The 13,259-nt window shown below is 53.2% G+C and overlaps 3 protein-coding genes across 3 annotated transcripts; 2 read left to right on the forward strand and 1 right to left on the reverse strand.

Annotated features, from left to right (window-relative positions):
- Positions 1-827: 827 nt before the first annotated feature.
- Positions 828-3,732, forward strand: HD553DRAFT_339300 (uncharacterized protein; the record flags this gene model as incomplete). Its single annotated transcript, XM_046182428.1, has 4 exons — positions 828-1,636; positions 1,742-1,834; positions 1,897-2,802; positions 2,877-3,732. The coding sequence occupies 4 exons, from the start codon at positions 828-830 to the stop codon at positions 3,730-3,732; spliced, it is 2,664 nt and encodes an 887-aa protein (XP_046039138.1).
- Positions 3,733-4,099: 367 nt separating this feature from the next.
- HD553DRAFT_321967 (uncharacterized protein) lies at positions 4,100-4,833 on the reverse strand (the record flags this gene model as incomplete). Its single annotated transcript, XM_046181261.1, has 2 exons — positions 4,100-4,217; positions 4,250-4,833. 2 exons carry the CDS (start codon positions 4,831-4,833, stop codon positions 4,100-4,102), a joined length of 702 nt encoding a protein of 233 aa, XP_046039139.1.
- A 7,011-nt stretch (positions 4,834-11,844) lies between these two features.
- HD553DRAFT_268047 (uncharacterized protein) lies at positions 11,845-12,101 on the forward strand (the record flags this gene model as incomplete). The annotated part of the gene is made up of 2 exons (XM_046177557.1): positions 11,845-11,880; positions 11,952-12,101. Coding segments are annotated over 2 exons (186 nt in total), but the record flags the coding sequence as incomplete, so codon positions are not given.
- Between the last annotated feature and the right edge of the window lie 1,158 nt (positions 12,102-13,259).

Raw genomic sequence — 13,259 nt, forward strand, 5'->3', positions numbered from 1 at the left:
CTTGGTCATGGGCTCGGAGCCTGGCAGCGCTGTGAGAGGAATAATCGTTGGGTTGAGTCTATAGTACTTATAGTATCTCCTCGACAGTCTCCGGGTGTTCACGGAGATCACCGATCACCGAAGCCGTATGCAGCTACAAGCTGGATGCTCATTTGCCTATTTCTCTCGAAATTCGTGTTTCAGATGAATCGACCACTCCGCAAGGTTGCGAGAGTATAGTTGTGGCACAGCGTAGCAGTTATAGCAGCTACCTAGGCCGGTACTTCCTCGACATGTCCCGATATAACCCCTCCCCGATTCGAGGGAGGCTGTGGATCTGCACGTGCCATTAGCTATTCGTCATCAACTCGCCAGATCGCCAGGTCGACCCTTATCTGCTCCCATCTCAGATAAGCACAAACGATGATCATCGATCACCTCGACCTTCTCGATCCACCGACGATCACACAACCCCTCTTCTTCTTTTACAACCCCGATCCGCTCAAGCGTCGCCGTTTCACGAGTCCAACCCAGCCGCTGGCGTCTCGATAGCTATATCAATATATCAAGGGGTCACACCAAACAGTCGACCGTTCAATTTCCCCGGAAGTTTCACGTCCATTCACTCATCTTTGTCGCCACCCATTACCTATCAGACCTATTGCCAAACATCCTCCAGCTTTATAGTGGGATGGCCATCTCACCTTTCGACCTCTTGACTTTAAATACAACTTCTGATCATAGGACGACGATATTCCCCGGCTTTCGGACGCTTAAATTCGATAATCAGTAACCACGACTCTTAACCTCACTATCGATCAGACGAATCACCTTGATTAGCATCGATCATGTGTGGGATCTGCGCAATCATTACTCCTTATGGAGCGGACCTCGTCGATTCCGACCTTGGTAAGACTCCCGAGCCTGACGCCGTCACAAGCTCTTCTCAACGGCCAGGTCCTCAGCCCACCTCGGCTTCTACTCCTATCGCCGAGCCGAACCACACCGTAGGCAACGACACCGACCTACTCCACCCGACCACTCCCACGACCTTTTCATCGACTTCTTCCTCCTCGACTCACCTAAACCTATATGCCGCATCCTTCAGGTACAAAGACGCTCGACCGAGGACTCCTGGCTCTGAGCCGCCTTATACCGAGATCCAGAGGCCGAGGTCGATCTCCAGATCCAGATCGAGACTGGACGAGCATCGCAGCGCCAGAATCAAAGCCGATGGGGCTGGTGAAGGTGTAGTGACTGGGAACGGGGAAGGGAATGGCAAGGTTAATGAGGAAGGAAACGGAAACGGGACTGGGAATGCAGGAGCACGAGATCCGGGCGAACAGTCTGTCTGGGTAGATACGGCTCGGGCTGAACAGGCCGCCCAGGAGGGCAAAGACCCGGCCGCAGCTTCCACCGCCGTCTTATCTGCCCCTTCATCTCCATCAGCTTCCCCTTCTGACCCGCCCTCGTCAGATTCCGCGCAGTCAGAAACTGCGACTCCATCGATTACCGCCGCTACCGAACCTAGCTCGCCTTACAGGATCCGGCTCGAGAACGAGCTCTTGCAGAGCCTCGAGACGATAGCGCATCGAGGACCCGATGGAAAAGGAGTTTGGATCGGGGAGGATTGTAGGGTCGCTCTGGGGCATGTCAGGTGAGTCACTTCAGGTTTTTGCGAGGTGTTAGGGGAAGCAGGTGGAATGGGGGACGCTGGATGCTGATCGCAATTTAACGGTACTGTTCATTCGCGACGGAACAGGTTATCGATCCGGGACTTGTCGGTTGCAGGCAGGCAGCCGATGCATTCGGATGATGATAATGTACATATCGTCGTCAATGGAGAGATCTACATGTGAGTCCTGATTTGCTCGGATAGAACTTCAAAAGAAGCTCAACATCTGCGACGACATGCAGGTACGAAGAGCTCAAAGCCACCCTGGAATCGCGTGGGTTCACTTTCCACTCGCATTCCGATTCCGAACTCGTCCTCTACCTGTACATGGAATACGGCCAAGACTTCCTCCAACACCTTCGCGGCGAATTCAGTCTGATCGTCTATGACAGCGCCAAACGAGTTGTTATCGCTGCGAGGGACCGATACGGTATCAAGCCTCTGTTCTGGACCGTCACACCCGAAGGCAGGATCTTGATCGGGGCCGAGATGAAGTCTTTTCTCGGCTTAGGTTTAGTTCCCGAGTGGGACGTCAAGTGTCTGAGGGACTGTGGGTGGTTGTATGACACCCGCACGATCTTGCGCGGGGTAAACAGATTGAGGCCCGGTCACATGCTTGTCATCGGATTGGACGGCACGATCGAGTCGAAGCCTTATTGGGAACCTTCTTACCCGGATAAGAACGTGCCCGATAACAGGACGTTCGAAGAGATGGTCGAAGGCGTCCGATCGAGGTTGATCGACTCGGTCGCTTGCCGTCTGCGAGCCGACGTGCCCATCGGAGTTTACCTCTCGGGTGGGATCGACTCGAGCGTCGTCGCCGGGATCGTCACTCATCTCCTCAAGAATGGTCTGACCGCCGGTAGTCAGGATTCCCGCAAATTGAAATGTTTCACCATCGAGTTCGATGCGGGAGCCCACAACGAAGTGGCCATCGCCAAACGGACTGCGGATTTTCTCGGGGTCGACTTCAAGCCGATGCACGCTAGTGAACAGATGTTGGTGGACAATTTCGAGCAGGCCGTCTGGGCTATCGAGCAGCCAGCGAACGATCTGAATTTTGTGGGCAAGTACATGTTGTCCCGGTTCGTCAGTGGACAGGGTTACCCGGTCGTCTTGACTGGCGAGGGTGCCGACGAGCATTTTGCGTAGGTGTTTCGCGACTTTGTGAGAGATCAAAGTAGTTTCCTGACTGATCTTGATCTCTTTCTGGCGTGCGCAGCGGTTACTCGCTGTTCTTGGCCGACTACCTCGCCGAAGCCGACAAAACCGCGCCGCAGATGGCCATAGACGATCAAGTCAGAGAGCGACACCTGACTCGAGTCCGCGATATGGCTCAGGACGAACCCGGTCGGAACGCCTTTGTTCGCAACCCGGTCGAGTTCCCTGGCAAGTCGAACGTTTTGCGCTCGATCAACCACCTCGAGTACCCCCAGATCCAGTCGAACGGGGTCAGCGACATGAAGGTCTTTGCCGGGTGGACCGAGGGATACGGTCGGGGCAACCCGATTCTGACCCTCGTTGATCAGCTCGATGGCGTGATCAGATCCAAGATTCGAGACTCCTGGCATCCGCTACACTCGGCGCTGTATATGTCGCTGCGACCGATGGACGGGATCGTCCTGTCGTCTCTGGGTGACCGGTCCGAGATGGGACACTCGCTCGAGGGCCGTCCGCCTTTCCTCGATCCAGTAGTTACCGACTACGTCAATCACCTGCCACCCTCGGCCAAGATTACCATCGATGCGAAGGGCATGGTCAAGGAGAAACGTGTCTTGCGAGAGGCAAGCCGTCCCTTCATCTCGGACGAACTATACGAACGGACTAAACATCCCTACTCGGCACCCGCCAACTACCCGACGGGTGGAGCGGTCCACGCGCTGATCCTGAAACACGTCACCGAGGAAAAGCTCGAGGCGTTAGGTTTCGTCGACATCGATTATGCCAAGCGACTCATGAAGGAGGCTTTCCAGGAAGGCGGAATGGGCGCATTCAGGCAGGTGTTGATGCTGGCCCAATACACGATTTTGCAGACGGCTTTCGAAATCAAGACTGCTAGGCCCCTTCAAGCGTTGTAGATTGTGGGACCTGTGCTTCCAAGACTACAGTATGCACGCAATTATGACTTGTTGTATCTCTTTTAGAGCTTTGTATTGATCGATTTGACATGCAGCGGTCTTTCGGTTGGCAGTGCTCTCGCCTCGAAGCGTCTTGGCCAGGTCAACAGTTTCGACATCGTACATGACCCCGATTCACGCCTGCCCCGACAGGCACTGCATGCATGTATCTTGCTGTCAACATTTTTTGAAGGATCAGCTGTTAGAATTGAGGATGCACGATCAGAAAAGTGAACAAAGGAAAACGGGACTGCCTCGCATAAATGGTTCATTCAAAGACACCGGGGGAAGAATTCCAGTATTATCACAGGTGACTGACGAAACACGGTCAAGGACGAAGTCGATATTGATATCCAGCATCTGGATGTGCATCAGCCTCGCATAAAGATCTAGCGATACAATCGAACTCAGGCTGACGCAAAAGTTTCCGTAACCGTCCTACGAGCCTGTTTCGAGCCGGTAATCAGAAGTCGGTAACGTGGCTAGGATTTGAACAACGCTGTTTCGTTCTGTTTCCGACAATACGCCGCCGAGTCCCCCGGGGTTGACCGCATCCTTCATACCCTGAACCGTTCTGAATCCCCAACCTACATATGAGGTCCTGCTTCGCCTTATTTGCACGACAAGCAGAAGGTGTAGATGAGCTTGTTGGCAAAGTCTGCGCAGAGCAATCAACGGCATCATCAGTAACCAGACCTGGAAGTTTGGCGGCCGGGAAACCGGGTTGATCAAGGTGACATGGGAGGAGATGAAGTTGCGAACTGCCGGAGTCAGAGTGGCAGAACTACCCAAACCGAACATGACCCCTATTATCGCTTTGAAGGTCTGTCTACCGTCGCAGACCCTGCCATTGTCATGCCGTTGTTCACTACAAAGCGGACAGAAGCCTCCATCGTCTGCTGCTTGGCTCGAAGCCTCGGCGAGGGTGAAGTTGTCGAGACTCTGGGTCGGAAGAATATTGATGTATGTGCTATAGGCAGAGTCTGTCGCGGATAGTGAAGTCGCAACCCTAGTGCTCTGGTTAAAACTTCCATTGGTGAGGGACGATTCGGTTGACGGCATGCTTGGGATGAGATCGGCTGAGCAAATCCGTTGCCTTTAAACTATTCTCTTTTCGAAAGCAGCCAAGACAGGACAACACGGCTTGATTGCTATATATGTACACGGAATAATATGATCGCAACAAAGGTAAACCGCTGCGTCCTGCCTTTCGATTGTGCAATTACGGCTGCAATTTAGGACACCGATCGAAATCATCGGCCGAATGGTGTATGCCATGTCACCATTGCCATCTCCGACCCGAAATTAGCTTGCCTCGGGCAAGAATGGCGCCATGATGTACAATATCAGTATATACGTACTCGGGAAAGACAGCGGGGCTGTATCTGCCTCGTAGCTTAGTACGAGGTTGATGTAGCTGGCACGAGGTCCATCGAGCGACACTACGACGCTACTTGCTGGACAGGTCGTATACGTCATGCGGGAGTGGCTTGAAGCAGCGCCGGCCCATTGCATACAGTGCTTACGGTGGTGAACCCCTTGTTATGTGATATTAAATAGAATGACACAGAAACAAAAGGATGCCGTACAACGCAGAAGCGACCGGTGTTTTCATGTTGCTCGCGTTTATGTTGGGCAAGGCATTCAACGAACAGATGCAATTGACATGCACCAGTACTTCCATTCTGTGCCCCGCTGGCGAAATCATAATACAATTATCTAGGAGACCTCTGGTACACTACCACATCAAATCATGCGTACCACAAACAGATCGCAAACCACGCCCATAGCCATCTGTCTACCAGCTCGAGTAACAATCGAATTCATACTGCAAACTTTCCAACATGTCGTATACGGTCTCGACTCCTAGACACAAAGACCTGATATTGGCACGCATACCCACTACGATCAACATAACATGTAGATCTCCTGATCAGTATCGTGGGAAGGTTCCGAGATGGGCGGCCGGCAAGACGAGCAATGAGGTTGGAACGGCTGCATAGCCGTCGAGGTGAATTCGAACGACCATTCTCCTCAAAGCAACACGGAAGATGATAAGCTCTTCCTTCGAAGGACGACGGAATGAAGCGAGATATCTGAAGGAGAACGACTCCAGCAGAGATTGGATTGGTATGGGGCCGAAGACCTCGCGGCCGATCTCCCGCATGAACTCAAATTCTGAACACTGACTTCCGTCAAGGTGGCGTTCGCGGAAGCAGAGTGGACAGCTCCCGGCGACGTGCTGAAACGCGAGAGCGTGACAGGTGACTATTGCATCACCGCCGACTCCCGCTCGGATACCTTCCCCAGACAGTTGTTACTGAGAAAATGAATTCTGGTAGCCACTGGATGTGTGGACGGGGATCGACATGTCCGAAATGGTCGTTGACTCCATCGGTTCAGTCGGTGCTGAAGAGTCTCACGATCTTACAATGGACCAGCGTCGTGCGATGAAGGGGTGCGCAAGTATGGCATGCTAATACTATGGTATATCGGCATACTCAATGATACTGATCAATGGAATGACGGATAAAGCTGAATTCGTACTGCCCATCATGACCTCTGTTCTTATAGGTCAACACTGGTTCAAGGACGAACAAAGGATATCCCTTGTATCCTGGGGCCGATCAACTCCGTACGCGAAAATCACGCAATGCTCGTGTTCACACCTAGTCGCAGCGTTCTATGTCGTTTTGTTCTCGTTGCCAGGGAGACGTTCCAAAGGTAGCAAAGGCTTTCGTTCGGCTAGGGCACGAGGACGTTTTGAAAGGCAGATGCGTCCAGCGCCAAGGCTGATGGAGTATGATTTCGGTTGCATATCAAGATCTTTATCGTTTGGACGAGCTGGCTTAGTCATAACAGAAGTAGCTGTTTGTAAGGGATAGGGGTGTATAGCTACGATCGAAACAAATAGGGTGTGGGAGAGCAACCTCCCGTCACAAGGTAAAGAAAAGGTGAAAATGACTATGTCACTATTATCTGTTCAGACAATTGCTGATCAGGATCAGAGTTCCAGCTTTTGAATCCTCGTCCAAATTCGACGCTCTGACCGCGGAACACAGATCGAGAGAATTGTTCGCTTCAACATCGCAGATCACGTCAAAAGCCGCATTGGGAAGGGGCAGCGAAACATAAGGCCATGAGTCGTACCGGGCCACAAGACAAACGTGATTGTGGCCTGGTCTTGGAAGAACGAAGGCCCAAATAGAGAGATTGCTGACTCTTTGATGGTTCACAGAGCCATGCCTCATGATGTTCAGGTGTCTACGTCTGGCTTCAGCTTGTCGCAAATCCGTGTCAACCCCATCGTGAATTCCGGAGTCGCCTGAGCTTTGGGTTGTCGGGGGTCTGCCTTGTTGATCGGTGAGGTTAGGCCCAGAAGTTTGAGAGGGGACTGGCCCACCTTGCGAGATAGGCGGAGACTGGACCGATTCGTCCTTCGTTGCTGAAGGCTCGTTCCAAGGATGTCCTAACCAACTGCTATCGTACTGACCCATTGCTTATCGTAATTGATGGTTTTGTTGACGTACAGCTAAAAAGTTGCGATTCTACAGTATATGCGCCAGGTCATATAAGGGACATTTGCTCTCTAGAGCGAGCTGGAGTACATACCTATATCACATTGCCTGAAGGCACTGCTAGCGCATGATTTCAACGAGATACGTTGATAGGAAGCATAAAGGGAGACCTCCTGTGTCTTGTACTGCCCTTGAGCCCCTCGAGCAGGCCAACCTTACTTACAATGAGGACACCATCAAGCCACAGAGCTTGCGCCACTTTTCTTTCTGACGTGGCCTGGGACGAATGACTTCGAAATGCCTAACAAAGGTTGACCTCGGCCATTCTGTCCACAGCTGATCTCGTTGTCAAGTCATTCGAGTTTCTACGTTCGGTCACATGAAAAAACACCCTCCCCCCTCATCTTTCATCCTCAGCTTCTCGTCGGGCTTTCGGCTTCGTTGGCCAATGTCGCCAGATAAAACAAAGGATACGACCTGCTTCACCTGCAGGTGGCCATCAGAATGTAGCTTCTCCCTGCCAGCACGTCAACGAATGCCGATACAATTCGATATAGAATTGCCATTACTATCGCCGCCTTTCCCCCAAATACCGTTTGTCGCACTCACACCGCCACTCACCTCTTCAGGCCGAGAAGCTGCGCAGGACGACTCGCAGTTGAAACGCTCCTCCTTTGTCCTCCAGAATGGAGAACTGTGGCGTTCTCGAACGGATCATATTCCGCAGCAAATCTCGCAGCATGGCGTTGAGAACGTTATCGAAGAGATGCAGCAATGGTCTGTACAGTATTGCATTACGCTTCTTGATGGGGTCGAAATCGATTATAGCTTGTCTACGGAACCCCTCAGTGTGCATACCACTGGTCCATACTCGACCAACATGTCGGTCAAGCGCCAATCCTTACCCTGTGATCTGAGGCATGGAGACATGAAACTCATGAACCGTATTACAGCTTGATCCTGACGTACGTTCTTCCACGAGCGCAAACAGCAACATGACGGTAAGGAGATCGCTCGTGTTCTTCCTACCAGTAAGCATTGTCGATCAAGATCACTTAATACCCTGCGACGTCTCGACCTCTCTGGTTGTTACGATAACGACCACCAGTATCCAGAGCTGCCTACTCCCCATCGACTACGCTCGAGGCGATGGGATTGGGTGGTACATGACGTACGGATCGTCAAGAAGGAGAATTTGACCGCCGAGCACCCGATTGTAAAGGCACATCGGGAAGAATAGGGGTACAAGGGAGATGCACTTGGCGGAACTGGTCGAAGATTCGAGATCAACCATCGAACGATGTTCGCTCGGTCGATAAGTTTCGGGGTATTAAGATGGACGAGAGATACTCTCACATGCCGGGTTTGTGATTCGAACAGGCTCGAGAAAATTTCCTCGCTCTACCTTGCGCTCAATCGACCTCGACAGCGAAAGCTCCGTCGGAGAGATTTCATGTTCCAAGGTGAAACGAGAAGGAGTTCGGCAAGTCGCCCGGCACCAGCCTTTTTTGATTGCCGAGTCACACGAGGAAGATTTTTAGGCTTGGTCCCTGACACGCGACACAGCACGAATGGGAGGGGGATGTATTTCTATGACGCGGAGCCAAGGCGCACATGCCGGCAGCAAGAAGATGCCGAGCCGCACAGCCAGGCGTGGGAACGAGGGGGATAGGAGAGTGGATATTCCCTTTTTCATTTCCCGCGCGACCTCAGCTCATCATCATCCACATCAACACAGCACAAACCAGGATATGATCAAGCTATCAAGGTGTTGTCAACCTTGCAACTCTAGCAATTCTTCAATCGACCTTGTAACAAACGACCTAGCCACCCTCTGTGTATCTGTACAATCACGGGCCAACGAACGACACCACGATCAGCTGACGGTACGCCCTCGGTCGCAAACGCAAACCAAAAGTTCCCGTCAATCCGCCATCGACCGAGACCTTGGCAAAGGGGACCATCGACGTCGACGTACTCCATCCCGCCATACCCCTCTGCATCGTACCAGTACGAGTGATAGATAACCAGGTCCATCTCGACCCTTCGTTCATCTCTATATTTGGTTCGATCACGACCATCTTTCTCGCCGAATCCTGATCACAACCCGTGCCCCATTCCTCGACCTAGCCATTTTGGCCTCCCTTTGATGGACGTCGTGAACCCTGCACGACCTCTCGTCCTCGGTTCGTCTCCCCCAACCACCACCCCTTCGCCCGCCATCTTTGACCAAGGTCACAACGGGTTCTCTGGGACGGCCAATCTTAACATCAACCCGAACTCGATCAGCCCGCCGTCGTCCGTGATCGACGAACACGAACGCGAAAACCAGAATCAACGCCGCAAACTCGAACTCCTCGAGCGGCAGAAACAACATCATCTCAGGCAGTTCCTTTACTACCGCCAGCTCGCTGAGCAGGAGGAAAAGCAGAAGGACAATCAACAGCAACAGCTGTTCTTGAGCCAATCCATCGGGTTGCAACGCGAGGTTGATCTCGCTTATCAATATCACGATCAACAGCAACAACAACAAGGATTAGGAAAGACTTCGGCTTGGATAGCTTCTCTCGCCCAGGCCGAACAACAGCGACAACATCCACAAGTACCGGGCGTCGATCCCAGCACGGCGTACATCTATCACAGCCCCGGCTCTCAGATCGACTTGTCGGGTTCGAAATCGGACGAGGTTGTCGAGGATACGATTGCCGATCTGATCGCGTACGAGGAAGACTCTAGTTCGCCCGTCCACACCACGAACGGTACTACCACCCCTCCTACCGCCGCTGGATTCGTTGATAATCAGCTGGTCGACGCGTCTATCGTCGAATTACTTCAATCGAACTCGACGTCCAGGTCGTCCATCTCGAGCTCGAGCGGGACTGTCATCCATACGCCCTCTCCTCCCGCTTCCGTCTCTGCTGGTCACGCCGGTCTCGACGCGACCAACAACAGCATCAACAAGGTCGTCGACTCCGATTGGGACGCCGCGGCTTTCGGGGTAAATCTGAACTTGGACCTCGAGCCCGCTTTCGAATTTTCTCCCTACGGTAGCTTCAACCAAGGGTCGACTTTGGTGGAAAACAACGTCAACGTCTTCAGGTCGACAACCGGTGTAAAGAAGGATTGGACGGACATCACTTCGTACGCTTCCATGTACGAGGATCAAGATCGGGCCGGTCTTCACCACAGTCAACACCAACAACAACAGCAGCAGCAGCAGCCGAACGGGATGTTGGTACAGAAACGACAGATGATGGGGCAAGATCAGATGTATCAGCCGCAAAATAAGCAGCAACAGCAGTTACAGCAGATGCCTGCTTATGCGGCCAGGCCGATGGGCGACATGGGAACTGGGATGCAAGTCCAATACGGCGGAAATGGGTACGAGCCTACTTACCGCTCGAATGTCAACGCCATGAATCCAAGCCACCAGATGATGGTCAGCGCACAATTTGACCAGGGTCAAGGTCACGGTCAAGGCTTCCCACCTTCGCATCAGCAGGGTAGGATGGTCATGATGGACGCTTCGTCGAGGTTCGGGATGTATGCCGGAGATGGACAGTACTCGAATGCCGTCGTCAATGGCAACAGCAGCCAAGTGCCGACCACGATGTCCTCGAACGGTACGGGCCCCGGGGGGATGAACATCTACGCCGGGATGTCGGGCATGAACCCGAACCAGATGCAGCCGCAAGGCGTCTCGGGTCGGACTGCCGGGTCCGGTTCGTTCCACTACGACTCGGGACCTTATGATTCCTTCCAGCCGACATTCAATGGCCGAGTTTTGCCCGCCTATGCGAGCATCGGAGCAGTCGTTCAGGCTTCGCCTACGCACGCGCATATGCAGCTGCAACAACCCCTGCAGCAACAACCGAGTCAACAACGTCAAGAGCAAGGTCGATCCTCCATCGGCTTGAACTCGCCCGAGAGCCGGCTGAACCAAAGCCCGTTGAGCGATTATCATCGCAACATGGCCACTCAGAACGCGGACAATATCAACCACTTGTTGATGAGCGGAGGCGCTATGACCGGTTCGGGTGACGAGTCTACCGTCAAGAAGGAACGCCCCTCGCCTAAGCTGAACAACGAGTCTAGCACGGACGAGCTCGACCAAATCGCCGAAGATGATCTGGACGACGATGACGACGAGCGGAGCGTTGGGAGCTTGGTCGACGAGCTCGATGCCGAAGTCGAGGCTGCGCTGGGAGGAGCGTCTTCGTCTCGACGGCCTTCGCAGTTGCGCAAGCCCAGCACTGCCGCTGCCAAGGCCAAGTCGCGCCGCAAGACGCCCTACGACCGCAAGGCCGATCGCGTCGAGACCGGCAAGCGTCGTACCAAGTCGATCTCGGCCACGGCATCCTCTTCATCCCGAGGTTCAGGCGCCGAAGGGTCCACCAATGGCTCGGAAATCGTCCTCTCTGACAGGGCCGTCATCTCGAGGAACATCCTGTACGAAGACGGGAAACCCAAGATCAGGAATCCGCTCGGAGGTGGACGAGGTTACGTTCCAGGCGAGACCCCAGACGATCCTAGCAAGAAGCACAAGTGCGAGGTCTGTGGACGTGGTTTTGCTAGGCTCTTCAACTTGAAGGTGAGCCCGCGCTCTGTCTAGATCATACATCTGGCAACAACGGTTGTACTAACCTGCCTTCTGCGCTTCAGTCCCACGCTGCCACTCACGACCCGGTCAGGACCAAGCCTTACCCATGCCCTCATGCAAGTTGTCCGAGATCCTTCTCGCGCTTGCATGATCTCGAGAGGCACAGGCAAGGAGTGAGTCGGGTTCTGCCAGATCGACTCGAACATCGCTAATTTCTCTATCTCCCTAGATTCACTCCGACGGCCCACTTATGGACGCCAAGGTCCAAGGGATCGCTCCTTCTTTGGCTCGTGCTCAAGAGCGAATTCACGCCCGAGAGATGGCTGCCAAGGCCAGGACGGGACAAGGTATCGCTCCAGTCCCTCCGCCGAAAGCCAAGGACGGACCTGCTCAAACCGACTAGACTCAACAAGACGCGAATCGCAGTGGACGATATCGTGCATTCCCCCCATACTACTACACATCACCCGGCCGACGGTATCGACTGGATATCAACGTTCGGTCCATCTACCAATCTCAACCGCTTCTCCTTTTCTCGACTACCTCTCTTCTTCGACTCTATCTGGACGACCACTGGCTCTTGGTTTAAATTCACCCTGTGAATGACAAAGCTCGAGTTGGAAACCGCGGTCGACTAGGTTATGGAAGCCGTTCGAATCCCCTATCTGCACCAGCATTATCATCTCTCGCCTACCATCCTTCTCAACCTCGCCCTCAACCTCACTGGAGTACTACGCAGCCTCGGCTGCACCTATCTATCTCTTTCTGGATTAGATTAGAATGCGTACTCTGGTTTGGCTTGCAACGGCGAAAAACGATGGGATACGAAGACAAGACGATTGGATGCATACGGCAAAGATCAGGGAACAACGGGAACCGTAACCTTGAACCGTGGCTACCAACTCCAAAACACACCCAAAAACACATAAAAAAATGAGCTCTGGACGCACAAGGACTTTTTACACTTTGATCACTGGTCGCACGACGGGAAGCGACGAATAGACGGAAGCGAGGCTTTGACAGGAGAAGCGAGGATCTGGACAGAAGGACAGCCGTCTATCAGACGGACATGGACACTGGACATCTTTTCTCGCACCTCGCGCAACACACGCGAAAAAGGGCAAAGACCTCGCTCGGCTTTTCGGGAACCTTTTTTCGGACCGCCTTGCACCTTTCGCATCTTTGACCTCTTTTTCGCCTACAACAAGCAGCTATCCACCACATACACGCGGATGCTGCTCATTTTCTCACTCGGACCTCTACATATCCGAAAACGCCCTCACCGCCTCATTCATCCCGCTCGAGGACGCCTTGCATCGCCGTTACCGAAAGGAGTAAGCACGTCCAGGTCGTTGACCTGACGTCGCGTC

The sequence above is a fragment of the Filobasidium floriforme genome (genome assembly GCF_021052385.1).
Source record: "Filobasidium floriforme strain CBS 6241 chromosome Unknown HD553scaffold_3, whole genome shotgun sequence".
Classification (NCBI taxonomy): Eukaryota; Fungi; Basidiomycota; class Tremellomycetes; order Filobasidiales; family Filobasidiaceae; genus Filobasidium; species Filobasidium floriforme.